The following is a 20,486-nucleotide window of genomic DNA, read 5'->3' as shown; positions in this document are numbered from 1 at the left end:
CATTTATGTACCAGGGTTTTTACTTTTAAGGGGAAGATTCTCCGAAGTGGCGTTAAGTATTTTAAGTTAATAGCTGCTACCAGTTTACTTTTCAAAAGAGTAATTTGTATTGCCTTTCAAAATTTGTTTCTACCAACAGTTGATGAGAATACTTTGTTCTGGCAGCAAAAAGTATTCATGCACAGCACTATTAACACTTTAATTTGCACTCTGTATCATGTACTGAGGCTTAACATTTTTGATAGGTTCATCAGCCACTTTTATTTGCTCTTCTCACTACTACCCATATTCTTTGCCATGTTTTGCAACTGGCTTATTCTTTTGTTTGTTTGTGAAGGGTGATTTCTCTTGTTTATATCTGCATATAATTTTCCACTATTACCTGTTGACTTTGCTGATGCATCTTTTGCCATTCAAGACTATACTTTTTATGTAGTCCAATATTTATTCTTAAATAGTTTTTGAGTATCCTATGTCAGTAATCTCTCCCCATTCCTAGATTGTGTATGTAGTCACTTTTGATTTTAAGAATTTTGTTACTTTAAATTTTTAAGCCTTAACTCCACTTGGAATTTCTTTTTGGATATGGTTTGTGCTATTGGTCCAACTTTTCCATCTCTCAGATTAAAAACCAATTGTGACAGAATTATTTTAAGATAAAATGACTCTTTCTCACTATGGTTTATGATTCCAAATCTTTCCATATATAAAAAACTCATATACACCAAGCTCTGTTCCTGAATTTTCTGTTGTTTCATTGAAACATCTATCTGTTCCTTTTCCAATTAAGTTTATTTGAATGACAAAATGGTATATTCTTATCTGTTAGAAAAGTTTCTTTTTCATTTTCTCCTTAGATGCTCAGGCATTTATTTGTCCTTTTGTTACTTAAGGTAATTTCAAATAAGGAAACAAACCTATTGGTATTTAGTGTAATTCTAAAAGAGTTCCATATAAATTATTGCATCTTTATTGTCAGTACATAGAACAGCTCTTGATTTCTGTACCTTGCCTTTTCAGAGAACTTCCCAAACTCCAAAAAGTCATCTGAATCTCTTTACTTAATGGTAAGTAACCATGCCATCAGAAAAAAGGGATAACTTTACCTTTTCCAATTATTTATACCAATTTTTAATTGGTTTCACTGGAACTTCCAAAGCAATATTAAATTTTTTTTTTTAAAAAGATGGCTTCAATTTATTAAATGCCTTGGCAGCCTCTATTGATAATTTATATGATTCTTCCCCTTGAAGCTAATTGTATTGACATATTTCCTGTTAATCAAATGATCCTGCATTCTTGGGATAACTCTTACTTAGTCATTACAGTTGTCATTCTTTAGGTATACTGAATTCTACTTCCTATTATTTTGGTATTCTTGTTTCCATGAGTAAGACGGATCTGGAAATGTTTTCAAACTACCTTTACTTGCTTTTTCTGTTAAAAGTTATTCTGACTTTATAAATAAATTGGGGAGTACAGTCTATGGGTTGAAATATTATAAATATTATTTGCTTTTTCTTTTAAAAATGGAACTAATGAAATCATCTGAGCCTGAATCATTTTTTCAATTATAGATCTTTAATAATTTTCCATATTCTTCAGTGGTAATTGTTATATAAAGTATTTTATTATTCTTTTAATCATTCTATAATTATGCTATATCTCGTTTCTAATTCTGGATCACGCAGTCTTATACACAGGCAAATCTTAAAAAAAAATAGATTCCAAGTGGCCATTTGTTTTCTTTTATGAACAGTATTGGCCACTCAGGAAAGCAGACTTATTTCAAGCATTGGAATGATGAAAAACTTGGGATTTAGTGTCCAGGACAATCACAAGAAATGCATATGAAAGAAACATGGATAGTGCTGAATTAATTTTTAAAAGCAATTATCCTGCATTGATCTCTATGAAACATTTTTAATTATAAGACCCAAAGAAAATGCCTCTTCCACTAATTTGCTATGACACATCACCAGAGTGATGATACCTTTTGTCAAACAGTATGACAGGTAATCAATTTTATGGTATCTCAGATCATGTTATTAAAACTATCCTTTAGCTTTACATTTTCAGTGTAGGTATATTCTTAGTAAAGTTTTGGCTGTCTTATTAAAACACATTAAAATTGCTTTATTATTCAGAAAAGGACTCAAAAAAACTACTGTAGCCATCTAGATTTTTTTTTAAAGATGGAGATCATGTAGCTGGTATAATATATTAGAGTTCTTTTAAAATAGTTGGCCATGTATATATTTTTGTTGTTGTTAAGACACCAAAAGAAAATGAGGATAGAGTGAAAGAGCTCTTCTTGTGGAAGAGAATTTTCTATATGCTATGTGATATATGTATTTGGTATTTACAATTTATAATAAATGTGCATTTATAGTTCTAAAATACAAAAACAGTACTCATTATGTGGCTCACTGTTGAACAGAATGTACTATAACATACCTCTAAGTCTGTTGTGATTCTATGTAATACGTTTTAAAATTTGTATATGCAAGAATGGTTAGGTTTATATTTTATAAAGTATTTTTGTAATCTCTCCTATAAAAGTTTATATCACAATTGAGCATGACTCTCCTTATAACAAAATATTTTGTTGAAATTCATTAAAACATTAAGATTTCTCCTAAGGATAAATTCCTTTATATAAGAAGAAGCCTTCTTGCTCAAGGCATTCCCACAATTATTAAGTTTTCATTCCTATAGCCATTCTTCCTCGCATGAATTTTCTGATGTCTACTAAGGTTTGGCTTCTGGTAGAAAGCTTTGCCACATTCACTGCACCCATAGGGCTTTTCCCCTGTATGAGTTCTCCAGTGTTTGTTGAGACATGACTTTTGGCTGAAGGATTTTCCACATTCTCTGCAACGATAGGGTCTTTCTCCTGTATGCATTTTTCTGTGCACATTGAGGTAGGACTTCTCACCAAATGATTTCCCACATTCACTGCACACAAAGGGTCGTTCTCCTGTATGCGTTCTCTGATGTTCTGTGCGGTGTGACTTCTGGGTGAAGGCTTTTCCACAAAAGAAGCATTCAAAGGGTCTAACCCCAGTGTGAATTCTCTGGTGTTTAATGAGGGTTGACTTATGTGAAAAGGCTTTCCCACAGTCCGTGCATCCGTAAGGCTTCTCCCCAGTGTGACTTCTCTGATGCCTAATGAATTCAGACTTGTAGCAGAAGGCTTTCCCACACTCGCTACATACGTGAGGCTTCTCAGTAGGTGGTATCCTCTTCCGTTTGCATACAAGAGAATTGGTTACTGCTGATTTATACATAAGTGCTGGGTTATGGCTGAAAGCTTTCTCACAATGACTACATCCCCAGGGTTTTTCTCCATTAAGGGTTCTATCATGGTTTGTACGCTGTAACAATTTCCCACACCCATAACGCTCATCTTGCTTTTTGGCATAGTTTCTCTTAAAACCAGTCATGTCTAAGTTATGGTTCAAACTCTTTCCACAATAGCCCCGATTACTGGGACTTTGAATTGAAGGAAAAAGATCAGAGCTCAGAAGTGGCATTTTCCCAAACTTACTACACTCGTGGCGTTTTTCCTTGGGCAATGTTTTCTTGCTGATGAATGCATCTTGCCTCAAAAGCATGTCTTGCTGTCTTTTCCTCCGACCATTCTCTTCTGGAGAAAGTACAGTGAATCATTTCTCATGAATCTTTATACTAGTATGATCTGGAACAAAGCTACTTTGAGAAATGGCTTTAAAATTTAAAGGGTGTGTTGTACATGTACTGGGAGCATGAACCATAACCAAAAGCACCAATGTAAGGAAGAATGTTCTGTGAGTAAAGAAGATTCAGAACACTGGCACAAATGGAAGACAACATATCACAGAGTATAGTGAGGAATAATTTCAAAAACAATGGGATATTACAGAGCAGGAGTTGGCAAATAGAGAGGGCCAGTGAGAAAATATTTTGTGGGCCGTTTAACCTCTGTCACTATTGTTCAAATACCCTACTACAGCATGAAAACACAGACAATATGTAAACTTAAGGGTTTGGCTTTATTACAATAAAACTTTGTTCACAAAAACAGGAGGACAACCTGTAGGCCATAGTTTGCTGATCCCTGTTGTAGAGGAAAGATGTTACACACAGTACCATGTTATTCAATGTGCAATAATTCAAAGGACAACTTTCATCTCACTACAGCTTGTTAAATATGCATAATTTGGGGCCCCACCCCAGACCTACTGAATTAGAATCTACATGAAATAAGATGTTTAGGGGATGTTAGAGTCTGTCAAACACTGTATAGCAGTTATCAGAGTTTACCATATTGGCCTAGTTAGTTACAATATAAATGACAAAGCACTATAAGGTGAACTAGACAAAAGAATGGAACTAAGAAAGCCAATTAGGACTTACTGAAGGGATTTTTAACATGACGGGTAGAAATCAGGGGAGTTGTGAATTTGGACAGGATAAAAATTAGATCTTTAGTCTCACTAAGCTATAAATGAAAATGAACATTTCCTTTTATTATGAATATAAACAGCAAAACAAGTAGTTAGCAGACCCTGTGATTGTGGACTGCTTTGTGATTATGGTGTTTTTGTGTGACATCATAGTCATTGAAGATTTCTCAAGACGTGTATAATAATCTCTACATTGAGATCAAGATAGCTACTAGACCTGTTGCTAGATATCCTTATCTAATTTATAAATCAGTAAGGACATCTAGTACCATATCATACATTTTGAAAATATTCTAATAACTATTTTCTCATTTTTTGACAGTTACTGTGTTTCAGTAATTTGTTCCTCTTATTAATGTTATGGATTTTATTTTGGATTTATAAAAAGGGAGTTCTATAATCTTCACCAGAATATCTGAAGTCTACAGAACAAAATAACTAAGACTCCCTGACTAAACAGATTCAGACGTAACATAACCTGAGTCCACTTTTAGGAGATGTCAGGGAAAAGGGAAAAGTGAGGAGAAAGATTTAAAGCAATTTCTCAAAGAAAAAGGCCATCTATAAAATCAGCTTATAAGGGTAGAGTAATTAGTGGAAATGGTAGAGGCAGAAGGTTCGAAATGACCACTTGGTAGCAAAGCTGTGTAACAAAAGGCAAGGTGAGGTGTGTTTGTGGTGACAGGTAGCCAGGAGGAATGAAGATGACCTTAGTTTCTGACATACAAAGAACCGGGTAAGAGGACAGACCCGTGGAGATGATCTGTATGTTAGTAAAATGGGGGGAGGCAGAAATGGGGGGCTGGGAATAAATGGGCACAAAATGGCAAAGGGGCCAGGTTGAAAATCATATAGCCTCAGAATGGATGAGTTCTTTAAGGGAGAGACATCACTGGAAAGAGAAACAAGTTATGGAAAACAGAAATTTCAGCAATCCCTTGGAAGGAAAAGGATGCATTTCAACCAGGAAAATAGAGCACACAGAGCACTTTGAAAGGAGGGCTGACAAGGCTGGCATTGTGGCAGGGTGGGTTAAGCCTTGGCCTGCAACACCAGCATCCCATAGTAGCGACCCAGCTCCCTGCTAATGCACCTGAGAAAGTAGCTGCTGATGGCTCAAGTACTTGGCTGCGCCACCCGTGTGGGAGACCCAGATGGAGTTCCTGGCTTCGGCCTGGCCCAGAAAGGAGGGCTGACTAGATACAGGGCAGTGGGATTTTCAGGTATAACTTTCTCAACAAAGGGAAACAACTGCTATCCAGGTTACCATGGTTTTGGGAAGGTTGACCACACCGTTTCATGAAGCAGAGAAGAACCACAGACCAGAGTATAGTGGTTCTGGGCATTGGTTCTGGAGTCGGCTGACTTGGGTTAAATTCCTGTTCTGTTTCTTTGTTGTGGTAAGTTCTCAAACAAGTTTCTTACCCTTCTCTGTTTCCTCATCTCAAGATGGAGTAGTAAAGCTGGCCACCTCACAGGTGCTGTAAGGGTTAAATGAACTGACAGGTGCTGTAAGGGTTAAATGAACTGATAAACATCAGTTACGCAGAACAGAGTGTGGCACACAGTGCACACTGAGTATTAACCCATAACCTGTAATTCAATTGTGTGTTTACAACACCAAAATGTAAGTGGACTCAAGAGATCTAAGACTGGAAATCACTGGCTCTGACTAAGCCCACAATGCCTGTGGAGAAGCAGGAGTTCAGAGGGATTCCCAAAAGTAGGCCACCAACATTCAGGATATCAGGGGGTATTATTGGGAGAGGCAGTTACTGGGAGTGTTCATTAGAAGTGGTTAAGATGGGCCCAGCTCTGCCTTCGCCATTCAGCTGCCCCAGGTCATTTCTCTACCCCTTCCTCCTCTGTGATCCCATAGTCTTCTGTCTGTTGGAGTGACTTAAATTTAAGTGCAAGAAATAAGGAAATGATGGTAGGGAGACTGTGGAAATGGTAGACAGGTTTAAAGCATTTGTTCTGGACAGTGTTAGAATAAGAAAAAGGAAGAGACCAGGGGAATGGGGGTATCACAGAGTCTCACCTGCAAGAACACCTGAGTGTCAAAGGATGGTGTACTGACAGATTCTGAAGAAAGGGAGATGGACCACGCACGCAAGGGCAGATGCGAGAGTTAAACAGAGGCAGAAGGAACACACAATGGAGTGGCATGGGGGAGACAAGAAGGCTGAAGGTTCATCAAAAAGGCTGAAGCTTCCAGAGAAATGCCCAGGCTTTTAAGAGCAGGACCCTGAACAAAACGTGCAAGACGGCAGCCTCCCATGGTACCCCCTCTGCTAGATTTGTCATACTTACCCCGACAGTGGCAGCCTGGGCACGCCACCTCGCTAACCCATGGTGCTTCTTCCTGCTCCAGCCTGAGGATCACATCTGGCTTGGTGCCTTCATAACCTGTTCCAGACAAATAATCGGGCCTTGAACCAACCTCCTTGGTCATCCGGGCCTCTCAGCTTAAAGGCTGCCTACATGTATTTAGGAGGTTGGACACAGACCTTGTCCAGATCCAAACAAATGTAGTAATTCAGGATCACTAACACTCAAGCCAAACTCACTGAGGCAGCAGAGTACGGGGTAAGAATGTAGACCATGTAGTCAGACTGCTGTAATTTCAAACCTGGCTATGCTATGTACTAGAAGGGTGACTCTAGTTACTAAAACTGTGGTACTATAAGACGTATCTCATAAGGCTTTCATGAAGACTGAACAAGCAAAAGTTTGTTTTTTTTTAAAGATTCATTTATTTATTTATATTTGAAAGGCAAAGTTACAGAGAAACAGAGGCAGAGACAGAGAGAGAGGTCTTCCATCTGCTGGTTCACTCTCCAAATGGCCACAATGACCGGATCTGAGCCGATCCGAAACCAGGAGTAAGGAACTTCTGGATTTCCCACATGGGCGCAAGGCCCAAGGACTTGGGCCATCTTCCACTGCTTTCCCAGGCCATAGCAGAGAGCTGGATCAGAAGTGGAGCAACGGGACTTGAACCGGCACCCATATGGGATGCTGGCACTGCACGCGGAAGTTTTACCTGCTATGCCACAGCACTGGCCCGCAAGGTAAGGTTTTAAAAGTGGCTAAAACTGGACCCGGCACTGTGGTGCAGTGGGTTAATCCTCTGCCTGTGGTGCCAGTATCCCATATGGGTACCAGTGTTAGTCCTACCTGCTCTTCTTCCAATCCAGCTCCCTGCTGTGGCCCGGGAAGGCAGTGGAGGATGGCCTAAGTGCTTGGGCCCTGCACCTGCGTGGGAGACCAGGAGGAAGCACCTGGCTCCTGGCTTCGGATCGGCGCAGCGTTGACTGTAGGGGCCATTTGGTGGGTGAACTGACAGTAGGAAGACCTTTCTGTCTGTCTCTCTCTCTCTCTGTCTAAATTCTGCCTGTCAAAAAAAAAAAAAAGTGGCTAAAACTGTGTCAGGCACATAGAAAGTGCCAGATAATTATTAAATAGAGAGTAAAGTTGCAGCCTCTGAGCTGCACGGTGAAGCTGTTCTTACCCACTGAGACAAGGTTGCTGTACGTCTCCAGCATCACATCCCGGTACAGGGCCCTCTGAGCAGGGTTCAGCCGGTGCCACTCCTCTTGAGTGAAGCCCACAACCAAATCTTTGAATGACACAGGTCTCTGCTGAAGCTGAAACGGCATTAAGTTATGCAGATTACGTGGGCGAGGTGGAAGGAACTGATTTTTATAATGTTCACAGGTCTGAGCTTACCGTGGTAATTTGTCAGTAACCTTTACATTCCTGGCTTTGTGTTACATATTCTGGGGAACATGCAAATCAAGTTGGAAGCTGCCAACGATTGGAATTCATACTCAAATCAATAAACATTGTGAGGGCCAAGAGCGAATCTGGCTCAGTGATGGTTACTGGAGTTGTGGATGGTTCCCGGCCTGTCTGGCTCAGGGAGAGTGCGTGTGAGGCCAGCATGGTGAAAAAGTCCTCAGAGCCGTGATGGCAGACATCTAGGTGTGGTGTGCAGAGAAGCAAATGGCCCATTAAGTTTCTCAGGGTCTGTTTGGGCTTCAGAACCTGAGGATGTGTGGAGCTGAGTCTTTTCTGCAGGAAGAGGCATTCTACACATCCTGAAAGGATGGAATAGCTCGTGAAACTGTGCTTTCTACAATGCTGTGTGTCAAGGAAATAACTACCTCTTGGGAATTTCTGAGCTGTTCCAAATGTAATCGTGGCAATTTTAAGTCTTCTGTCATCCTCAGTTCTGATTTTTCTCTGAACATATTTGCAATCAATTCAGAGACTCTAAGAAATATTCTTTTTTTGTTAAAAAAAGATTTTATTTATTTGAAAGGCAGAGTTACAGAGAGAGAGAGAGAGAGAGAACGAACCTTCCATCCTCTGGTTCACTCCCCCAATGGCGACAATTGCCAAGGTTGGACCAGGCCAAATCCAGGAGCCAGGAGCTTGATCCAGGTCTCCTATATGGGTGCAGGGGCCCAAGCACTTAGGCCATCTTCTACAAGCACTTAGGCCATCTTCCTCTGCTTTCCCAGGCACATTATCAGTGAGCTGGATAGGAAGTGGAACAGCTAGATCTCAAACCGGCACCCATATGGGATGCCAGCATTGCAGGCAGTGTTTAACCCGCTGTGCCACAACACTGGCTCTTAACAAGCATTTTTTTTTTTTTTTTTTTTTTTTTACAGGCAGAGTGGACAATGAGAGAGAGACAGAGAGAAAGGTCTTCCTACCACCGGTTCACCCCCAAAATGGCCGCCACGGCCGGCACACTGCGCTGATCCAAAGCCAGGAGCCAGGTGCTTCTCCTGGTCTCCCATGCAGGTGCAGGGCCCTAGCACTTGGGCCATAGCAGAGAGCTGGACTGGAAGAGGAGCAACCGGGACAGAATCCGGCACCCCGACCGGGACTAGAACCCGGGGTGCCGGTGCCGCAGGCAGAGGATTAACCTATTGAGCCACGGCGCCGGCCCTAACATTCTTGAATGCAGATTTCTGACAGCCTTAACATCAATGGACTAAATAAGAATTTCAAGAACTTTGATAAAAATCTGGCAAATTAAATTAAACTGCTAGGGAGATCAAATAAAACAAGAATTAGTTAGAAGAGACTAAATGCATTAATGAAATTGTGGATATCCATGTCTTTTACTTAAAAAATCATTGGTTCTGTACTTAAATGTTATGTCTTCTAGGCTTAAATATTTTCAACACTTTGGTAAAATATAATTGAGTAAGCAAGAATAGAAAACATTGACCCAATTCCTGTTTAATGTCTCCATATTTTAAAAAAAAAAACACTTTAAAGTAACTACAGGTTAAAATTCTGTAAGGCATTTTCTTTTTTAAAAAGTTTCAATTTTAATTGATAAGTGTTAAAGGATGATTTCAAAATGTAAATCAAAATAACCAGTAGGTAGAAGAGAGAGAGATGTGAAAGAATCTATAAGCATAAGGCATTCTTGGTGAGGAAGGCTAAGAAGGAAAGAGAATTTTTTTTGGATAAAGGGAAAACATTGTATGTAAAATCTTTGTCCTAATATAGATAATATATTAAATATAAATATAACATATTAAATATATGTAATATAATAAAGTAATATGGCTAATGTTCTGGAAGGAGGAGGAGGAACATTATAGGCCAAATAACTGAAGGAATGTAACAATATGATAGGAGGCTTAGGGAAGATGACTCTTGTGTGAGATCAGGTTGGCTGAGATAGGAAAAGAACTATTTATATGAATTTCTAAAAACTGAGCATTAATATCAAAGATACACTGAATGAAGCTAGAATTTGATCAATCCCATACATTAAAGCAAGAAGGTGTTTTGTTAACATAGGTTCACAAAGGGGCCAGGATTATGGCACAGTGTGTTAAGTGGCAGCTTCTGATGCCAGCATCCCATATCACAGCACCAGTTTGAGCCTTGGCTGTTCAGTTTCTGATCTAGCTTCTTGCTAAAGGGCCTGGGAAAGCAGCAGCAGATGGTCCACATACTTGTGTCCCTGCCAGTCCTGTGGGAGACCAGGATGGAATTCCTGGCTCCTGGCCTTGGCCTGGCCTAGCCCTGGCTATTACGGCCATTTAGGGAGTGAATCGGTAGAAGGAAGATCTCTTTCTGTGTCTACCCCTCTCTGTTACTCTGCCTTTCAAATAACAAATCAATTTTTTAAGTTCACAAGAAGTTTTGCTCTTTTAATAACAAAATATATTTTTCTTTGTTTTAACCCATCTTCTAGACTATACTTTTTCCTGTTTCTACAGTTTGCAGGTAACTGGTGACACTTCAGCTTTTAGTCAACTCCTGTATTTCAGAAGTCTAGACAACAGGATCATCTGATTCACTACCTCTGGCCCTTTATTGATGTCTAAATCGTTCCAAGCAATGGATGATGTAATGTGCTAATTGTTCTACTCAAGGTTTTTCTTTGCTTTTTGAAGCAAACCTAGTAAACAAGGATCTTGTGTGTAATGGAGAAGGTTCCGTATGTTATTTGTTGTCTTTATTTATTTATTTTTTTTTTTTTGACAGGCAGAGTGGACAGTGAGAGAGAGAGAGACAGAGAGAAAGGTCTTCCTTTGCCGTTGGTTCACCCTCTAATGGCCGCTGCGGTAGCGCGCTGCGGCCGGCGCACCGCGCTGATCCAATGGCAGGAGCCAGGTGCTTATCCTGGTCTCCCATGGGGTGCAGAGCCCAAACACTTGGGCCATCCTCCACTGCACTCCTGGAAGAGGGGCAACCGGGACAGGATCGGTGCCCCGACCGGGACTAGAACCCGGTGTGCCGGCGCCGCAAGGCGGAGGATTAGCCTGTTGAGCCACGGCGCCGGCCTATTTGTTGTCTTTATTGAATTTGATTCCTTGGAGAGAGTTCAGTCTTAAAAGAGTTAAGATAATTGGCTTATTTTAAAATATTTCAGTAATCATCAAATAACTAATTAAATGTCATCTTTTAAAAAAAAAGATTTATGTATTTACTTGAAAGACAGAGTTATAGGAGAGAGAGAGAGGTCTTCCATCCACTGGTTCACTCCCCAGTTGGCAGCCAGAGCTGCGCTGATCCAAAGCCAGGAGCCAGGAGCCAGGAGCTTCTTCTTGGTCTCCAATGTGGATGATAGGGGCCCAAGGACATGCGCCATCTTGTACTGCTTTCCCAGGCCATAGCAGAGAGCTAGATTGGAAGTGGAGCAGCCAGGTCTCAAACCAGTGCCCATATGGGATGCCGGCACTTCAGGGCAGGGCTTTAACCCATTGCACCACAGCACCAGCCCCTAAATGTCATCTATTGCTCTGGTTAAAACATTCTGATTAGGGGCCGGCGCCGTGGCTTACTTGGTTAATCCTCCGCCTGCGACACCGGCATCCCATAAGGGCGCGGGGTTCTAGTCCCGGTTGCTCCTCTTCCCATCCAGCTCTCTGCTGTGGCCCGGGAAGGCAGTGGAGGATGGCCCAAGTGCTTGGGCCCCTGCACCTGCATGGGAGACCAGGAGGAAGCACCTGGCTCCTGGCTTCGGATCGGCGCAGCACCAGCCGAAGTGGCCATTTGGGGAGTGAATCCATGGAAGGAAGACCTTTCTCTCTGTCTCTCTCTCTCACTGTCTATGACTCTACCTGTCAAATTAAAAAAAAAAAACTGATTAAATGGATTATCATTTTTAATAATTATATGGGATCTTATTTTGATTAAATGTTTAAACCTCAGACATCTTTGACAGCTTTTAAAAATTTATTCAAAGTTCTAAATTACATCTTTTGACTTAGAGACTTCCAGTCAGATCCCTGGAACTCTCAAAGGATATGATTCTCATTCTGGAGAGACCATAGTTATTTAAGCTGATTTGGATTGTATAGAATGTATGGTCAGTTTTAAAATTATGCCCAATTTTAAGTTGTGTTCATCCAAATGTTATTGATGTGATACAAATATTCTAAAAACTATATAACCAAACATAGATCTAATGTTCCTGGGGACTTTTTTAGGCATCACTGTAATCTTAATAAAAAGACTCTAGGGACTTTTTAAAATCTTTAAAACTGTTCCTCACCTACCCCCACCTCCTAAAATGCTGCCTGTGTTCCTGGGTCAACCCACCGCTCTTAGAACTGGGGTTCAGAGCCAATCCTTCTCCCCATTGCCTCAGTAGGTGTCACCAGGTCAGGATATAGACCAAAAGCAGAAGGTTCTCCTACACAGGGGAAGAACCCTGGGGAGGAGACAGAGATGGTAGAGGCCGGGTTACATAGTAAAGACAAGAGGCCTGCACTGTGGCATAGAATGTTAAGCTGCCAGCCTGTGATGCTGGCATCCAATATCGGCGCCAATTTGAATCCTGGCTGCTCCATTTCTAATCCAGTTCCCTGCTGATGTGCCTGGGAAAGCAGAAGATGGACCAAGTCCTTGGGCCCCTGTAACCTACACAGAAGACCCTGATGTAGTTCCAGGTTCCTGTTGCAGCCACTTGGGGAGTGAACCAGTGGATGGAAGATCTTCCTCTCTCTGCATAACTCTGCCTTTCAAATAAATAAATAAATAAATCAAACTTAAAATAAAATAAATCTTATTAAAAAAAAAAGAAAAAGGTTCTCATGAAGCATGATGTAAAACAACAACAACAACAAAAAACCTGGAGAAAAACATGCTGGTTCTTGCCCGAGCAAATTGAACAAAGAGGCTTGCTCTCACTCCTCTTTTTGTTGGGAAATGAGCAGAGAAACCTGACATGTTGACCCATTTCCCCTCTATTCTCTGCCAGCTAGGACACTAATCCATTATACCATGCAACTCTCCACTTAGGATATATTCCTAAAAATTGGTCACAGTTTGATCCCAGACCTTAAAGAAGGGACAATTTAATCTTTTTCTGAAACACTGCCTGGCCCTAATATAAATCAGAGGATGAAAAATCATGGAAAATGGGAGCTTCAATTATAACCCCACTTTACAGCTAGATCTAGTCTATCGTGGGTGCAGTAATGGACAGAAGTCTCCTATGGACAGGCCTGTATAGCACTAAAAGAAAATCATGAATTCTCTAAGTTTCAAGCTGGACCTAGCCTTGCTAGATTTACTTTAACCAACCATCAAGAGCCTACAGAGCTAGAAGACTTGCCATCCAGAAAGATGCCCCTGCAAGACCTAAAGATTCCCCAGGCCACAAAAGATCCCAGAGTTCTGGTAAGAACAAGGCCCCTCTATAACCTCCTTTTCCTGATACAGGACCTGTTTCCCCCTTACTTAGGGACAGGGCCTGTGCGAGATAGGTATCACAGGGATGTACCCCTCAAAGGAGGCAGCAGTGCCAACTGGCTCTATGAAAATACAAGTCCTCTTTTCAATTCAGGACTTAAACCAAATTAAAGGGGAGATGGTAAGTTTTACTGATGACCCTAAAAATTTTATAGATGGGTAGTATAAGATGACTGTCATGCTTGTCATTACCTGGCAGGATACAATTCTCATGAGCACCATTTAACTCACAGGAAAAGATAAACAGTGGCAGAACATGCCCACGACTATGTGAATGCATTGCATAGACAAAATCAAAACTACTCAATTGCAAATACAGCCCTGCCAAGGGATGGACCCAAATGGGATTCTAATACTCCTACCAGATGAGGTCGCAGGGATCATATGTTGGCTTGTACACTGGTGGGACTGCATGTCAGCAAGATGCAGCCAATAAACTTTAACACATGAGAAACCACAGAACAGGGGTCCAGGAAAAAAAACTCCAACCACTTTTGTAGAGAGGCTCAAAGAGGGCCTTATAAAATGTACTAACATAGTCCCTAGCTGACACTCCTGAAGAGCAGGTCCTACTTGGTACCCATTTTGTCAGCCCACCCTAGACATTTGGAGGAAGTTCCAGAGACTGGCCACAGGACCCCAGCCTCCCATGAACCAGATGCTAGACAGAGCATCTGGGGTGTTTCGTAATAGAGACAAAGCTGAAGAGGAAAAGGTGCTCCAACTTGGGGAACAACAACCTAAACAGGCTCATATGACAGCAGCTGCTATAACCAGCACCTTGCAACCTCAGGGCCAAGCCATGAAGCATCCAACCGTGGCAGAATAGCCCAAGAGAGAATGTTCTTGGGTGTGGAAAAACTGGGACACTGGCACAAGGAATGTCCCCCACCTCAAAAGCCCATCTGGCCTCTGGCCTCAGTACAAACAACAGGGGTACTAGAAGAGGAATTGCCCTCAGCTCCAAACGGAGAGGAGGTCTCCCAGGCCCCTCATACCCTTATCTGAGGCCTGACGGGGCCCAGGAACTCACACAGCTCCCATAACTCATATGACCATCATGCTCCTGGAGCCCCGGGTGACTCTGGGTACTGCAAGGAAGAATACTGATTTTCTAATTGATGGGAACTTCTAAAAGTGAGTGTTTTACTCCAAAAGTCATAAAAAACCAATCTCCCCAAGACAGTTTTGTTACAAACTTGGAGAGAGGAATCCCCTCTGACCAGTTGCAGTACAAATAAAAAGCACCCTTTTGGGTGCTACTTAGCACTGCTACTACAGTTAAATTACATGGAATTTCTAGCCGGGTACCTCTGTTAAGAATTAAACCTCTACACCTTGAATCTTCACAGGCACACCCAGAGGATATTTCTGGTTGTTCTTGTGAACCAACTGAGGACCCCAAGTTTCTCTTCAAATGGATACTTATATGTTGGGTAAAGCCAGTGTCTGTGTGCAGAGGGAGGCTGCACTGTTCCACTCAGATCTCCCTGAAAGTCTGGCTGGGGCTGCCAGCTTGCAACTTTTCTGAGAATTAGTCTTGGGCAGCGGGAGCTGCCCACATCCAGGATTATCTTCCCTCCCCGGGCCAGGCTATGTCAATGACTGGTTGATTTCTGAATGCAAAAGCCCCCTTTGATCCCTTCAGGATAACAGTGAGAGCCATCCCAGCTCCACAGCATTCTACGTAATCAGCTGAGGCCTCTGGCCAACAACTCCCTCTGCACAGCCCTGCTTCCTTCACTGCCTTAAGCTTCCCCACAGGACTTCCGGTGTGAAAATCTGCACCTCTGAATCCTTTTCCCTGGGAACCCGGCCTATGACAAAGTCAGTGTATACACTTTTCCACTTGGGGACACTTTCCCCCAGATGGGGAAATGGGACACTTTGTGTCACACTCACCTGGTTCTCGATCATTTTCTGCTGTTCTTGGAAACAGACCTGAGACCTGTGACAGTAGAGACTGGAAGGAGGACAGAGAAAGAGAACAGAAAACACAGCTGTGAGGGTCTAGGCCTTGTCTTGGATCTTTCAAATCCCCTATGGAATCCCATATGGATTTCCCTCTGGAAATCCATGGTTTCAATCACTACGGCATAACAAATAAGCGTGCGATTCAACTCAGAACATGGATACATTAAACCAGTCTTCCAGGAAGTCAAAGATGCTATCAAGCAATAACAGTTTCAAAAACTAAGCCAGTGAGAGAGAGACAGAGAAAGGTTTTCCTTCCATTGGTTCACCCCCCAAATGGCTGCTACAGCCGGCACACTGCGCCGATCCGAAGTCAGGAGCCAGGTGCTTCTCCTGGTCTCCCATGCAGGTGCAGGGCCCAAGCACTTGGGCCATCCTCCACTGCACTCCCGGGCCACAGCAGAGAGCTGGCCTGGAAGAGGAGCAACCGGGACAGAATCCGGCGCCCCAACCGGGACTAAAACCCAGTGTGCCGGCACCACAGGCGGGATTAGCCTGGTGAGGTGCGGCGCCGACCAAAAACTAAGCATCCTTAATACTCAAACAATTGGAACTAAGTCTATACCAGACAGGGCATATATTTATGAAAATATTACAAAGAACTCAATACAAAGTAAAATAAGTGTACAACATTAGCAAGATATATAAAAGATACGATCACAAATAATAACCAGGGGCTGGCACTGTGGCGCAGCGAGTTAACACCCTGGCCTGAAGCGCCAGCATCCCATATGGGCGCCAGTTCTAGTCTTGGCTGCTCCACTTCCAACCCAGCTCTCTGCTATGGCCTGGGAAAGCAGTAGAAGATGGCTCAAGTCCTTGGGCCCCCTGCACCCATGTGGGAGAACTGGAGATGAGAATCCCTATGTTACTTTTAATCAGGATGTTTAAGAAAAAGCTGGCTTAAAAAACCATAAAAGAAAAAGGGCAATTTTTTGCTATTTTTTTTTTAACTATTTTAAAAAGTTAACTGGTGTTGTGGCATAGTAGGAAATGCTACTGCCTGTGGCACTGGCATCCCATATAGGCACTGGTTCAAGTCCTGGATGCTCCACTTCTAATCCAGCACCCTGCTAATGCACCTGGGAAAGCAGCAGCCAATGGCCCAAGTACTTGAGCCCCTGTACCCACGGGGGAAAAGAAGCTCCTGGCTCCTGGCTTCTTTTGGGCATTTGAGGAATGAACCAGCAGATGGACGACCTCTCTGTGAGTGAGATCCCAGTGGAATGAAGGGGCCATTAAAGAAGGAGGTACCTGGGGCTGGCACTGTGGGCCCCTGCACCCACATGGGAGACCCAGAAGAGGCTCCTGGCTCCTGGCTTTGGATCGATGCAGCTCTGGCTGTTGTGGCCAACTGTAGAGTAAACCATTGGATGGAAGACCTCTCTCTGTCTCTCTCTGCCTCTCCTATCTCTGTGTAACTCTGATTTTCAAATAAAGAAATAAATCTTTAAAAAAAAATAAAGAAGGAGGTGCCTTTCTCTGAAGGGAGGAGAGAACTTTCACTTTGATTATGGCCTTGTCTAAATAAGGTCGGAGTGAACTCAAGAGGCTTCCATAGCCTTGGCAGATCATGACAAGAGCCTTGGGTGTTTTGTGCCGTCATAAATAAGAGTGTCAATTGTTAAATCAACAACAAGAGTCACTGTGCACTTGTTCCCCAGGTAGGACCTCTGTCCTTAATGTGTTGTACTATGAGAATTAACGGTAAAACTAGTCTTCAGACAGTACTTTATACTTGTGAGTCTGTGTGGTGCAAACTGTTGAAATCTTTACTTAGTACAGAGTTGATCTTCTGTATATAAAGATAATTTAAAATGAATCTTGGCCAGTGCCATGGCTCAACAGGCTACTCCTCCGCCTAGCGGCGCCGGCACACCGGGTTCTAGTCCCAGTTGGGGCGCCGGGTTCTGTCCTGGTTGCCCCTCTTCCAGGCCAGCTCTCTGCTGTGGCCCGGGAGTGCAGTGGAGGATGGCCCAAGTGCTTGGGCCCTGCACCTGCATGGGAGACCAGGAGAAGCACCTGGCTCCTGCCTTTGGATCAGTGCAGTGCGCCTGCTGCAGCAGCCATTGGAGGGAGAACCAATGGCAAAGGAAGACCTTTCTCTCTGTCTCTCTCTCTCACTGTAAACTCTGCCTGTCAATAAATAAATAAATAAATAAATAAATAAAATGAATCTTAATGAAGAATGAGATGGGAGAGGGAGTAGTTTAAAAAAAACAATTATGTCACTTGTGGCTATCTCACTGAAGTGGCCTGGGGCAATGTTACCCCATCTAGAAAAGTCTACCATCTCCCGCAGTACCCAGATAACAATTTCTATCACACATTTTCACTAAAAAGGACTGTAGCTCCTTGGAAAATGGCTGAGTCCATCTGGAACAAAGAATACAAAGTATAGAGCTACATATCCTTCAGAAAGCAAGGACACTTTTCCAGTGGATGGGTCTTATCAAGGGGGGATAGGAGCAAACCTTGAGGGGCTCCAACCAGGGAAGGAAGAGTGTTAAGAAAAAAAACTGGAAGAGGGGCAGCACTGTGGTGCAGTGGGTTAAAGCCCTGTCCTGAAGCCCAAAAGGATGCTGTTCTAGTCCTGGCTGCTCCTCTTCCTATCCAGCTCTCTGCTGTGGCCTGGGAAAGCAGTAGAAGATGGCCCAAGTTCTTGGGCCCCTGAACCCATGTGGGAGACCCAGAGGAGGCTCCTGGCTCCTGGCTTTGGATCGGCTCAGCTCTGGCCATTGCAGCCACCTGGGCAGTGAACCAGCGGATGGAAGACCTCTATCACTGTCTCTACCTCTCTCTGTAACTCTGTCTTTCAAATAAATAAAATAAATCTTAAAAAAAAAAATGGCATAGCTACAAAAGCTAACCAAATTAATAAATCCTTCATGGCCCAACAGTTCTTTTTTAATTGTATATGTCCACAAAATTTTAGCCTGTAAAAACTCAATTTATACTAGTCTTTAAAAATCACAACAAAAAAAGGATCATAAATAAAAGAAGGAAAACAAAAAAATAAAGAGAAAAAAAAATGATGGGAACAGGCACAGTGGTGAAATTGCCAGCTCCATCTCACAATGCTAACTCTCCCTCAGCTGCAGCCCCTGGTAGAGCTTTCTGTAGACAGAACCAAGGCCCTGTGGCTGAGAGCGCTGGCAGGAACTGGAGAGCCCCACCTTCCAGCAAGGTAGCAGGATCCAAAGGTTCTCAGGGCACCCCAGGAACCTAAAGATGAGTAGATCCCATGGTGACTGTCACCCAGCAGCCCCTCTCCAAATACTCCCTTGGACCTCAGAGGCAAAGGCTATGTAGGAAACAGCTCAGGAATGGTTCCTCTCTGGTTTTAAAGTAGAGGGGAACTTCTGGAAAGACCCTGAGCCCAGGAGTGACTCAGACACAAGTTTGAAGCCAAGCAATTCTATTGAGGGGATCTGGGCCAAAAACACTGTACCTCTCTTGGCCTCTCTTCCTTACCATTAAAATAAGAAGAGGCTGTCTATTAGAGACCCAAAGCCAGGCAGTCTGGATTCAAATGCAAGTTTTACCATTTATGGTGTGTGGTGTTGAAGGAGTTTTTTTTAGTTCTCTGTATGTTTCCCCATCATTTGTATTTTATTTTGCCCAATAAAGAAAGGCGTGTTCCTCATATATTTGATCATTTGCATATCTTTTGTAAACAATCTGTTTATGTGCCTAAACCTACATTTCTACTTAAGTGTTCATTTTCAGAAATTAATTTATAAGCACTCTTTTTTACACTGAAGTTATTAACTGTTTTTCTTCTATATTATAAATAAATTTTTCATAGTTTGCCATTTGTCCTCAAGCCAGGTTTACTAATTTCAAAAAATGGAACTGAACCATTGAACTTTTTCATTTTTTTAAAATTTATTTGACAGGTAGAGTTATAGATAGTGAGAGAGAGAGAAACAGAAAGAAAGGTCTTCCTTCCATTGGCTCACTCCCCAAATGGCCGCCACGGCCGGTGCGCTGCACCAATCCGAAGCCAGGAGCCAGGTGCCTCCTCGTGGTCTCCCATGCTGGTGCAGGGCCCAAGCACTTGGGCCATCCTCCACTGTCTTCCCGGGCCACAGCAGTGAGCTGGACTGGAAGAGGAGCAACTGGGACTAGAACCTGGCGCCCATATGGGATGCTGGCACCACAGGTGGAGGATTAACCAAGTGAGCCAGGGCGCCGGCCCCCTCACTCTTTTTTTTAATAGTCATCTTGTTGACACCCCCCCCCAATCCCCATTGTTTCTGGTTTTGGAAAAATTCTTAGGAAAGTCTTTTCCATAACAAGATTATGAAAAATGTTTTTCTTTTTGGCTTATAAGATTAGCAAAGATGAAAAACATATCTGCCACACTGCTGGTAGGAGTGTGAATTAAAACTTTCTGAAGCGTATTTATATCACAGTTTTAAGAGTGCACACCCTTTAAACCACCCTTCAACATCCAGTAATGTATCCTAAGGAACTAGCTGGTATAATGAAAAAGTACAACGATGTTCACTTATTTTAGTTTTGCTTACAAAACACCTGGAAGCCACCAAAATGTCCCAGCAATGAATGGAAGGTCTGGTTGACTTAAGTAATTTAATGGAAGTGAGTTTAGACATCATATAATAATGGAAGTATACTGACTGACTTGGAAGAGTATTTGTGATATAAATTACCACAGGAAATACAAGTTGAAACATGCAATATGAGAGCATGATTCCATTTTACAAATTACAGGAGGAGTTGTTTGGCACCATAGTTAAGTTGTCACGTCAGACACTGCCATCCCATATCATTGTACCTGATTCAAGTCCTGGCTAC

The 20,486-nt window shown here is 42.5% G+C and overlaps 1 protein-coding gene across 4 annotated transcripts in view; it reads right to left on the bottom strand.

Annotated features, from left to right (window-relative positions):
- LOC133747816 (zinc finger protein 568) overlaps nt 1-20,486 on the bottom strand; it is a 187,629-nt gene that overhangs the window by 126,015 nt on the left and 41,128 nt on the right. For 3 of the 4 annotated variants that reach the window (XM_062176197.1, XM_062176196.1, XM_062176198.1), the window contains 4 exons: nt 15,594-15,654; nt 7,963-8,098; nt 6,762-6,857; nt 1,655-3,649 (listed from right to left, as the gene is read on the bottom strand). In XM_062176197.1, coding sequence (XP_062032181.1) covers nt 2,679-3,649; nt 6,762-6,857; nt 7,963-8,098; nt 15,594-15,608 — 1,218 coding nt within the window. In that variant the 5' untranslated portion in view covers nt 15,609-15,654 and the 3' untranslated portion in view covers nt 1,655-2,678. Of the gene's footprint in view, nt 1-1,654; nt 3,650-6,761; nt 6,858-7,962; nt 8,099-15,593; nt 15,655-20,486 lie in introns of those variants that run through there. The other variant, XM_062176199.1, reaches the window with a different exon arrangement.

Source organism: Lepus europaeus, chromosome 19, assembly GCF_033115175.1.
Source record: "Lepus europaeus isolate LE1 chromosome 19, mLepTim1.pri, whole genome shotgun sequence".
Taxonomy (NCBI): domain Eukaryota; kingdom Metazoa; phylum Chordata; class Mammalia; order Lagomorpha; family Leporidae; genus Lepus; species Lepus europaeus.
Note: the sequence above shows the minus strand (reverse complement) of the source record. Positions and strands in the feature narration are given on the sequence as shown.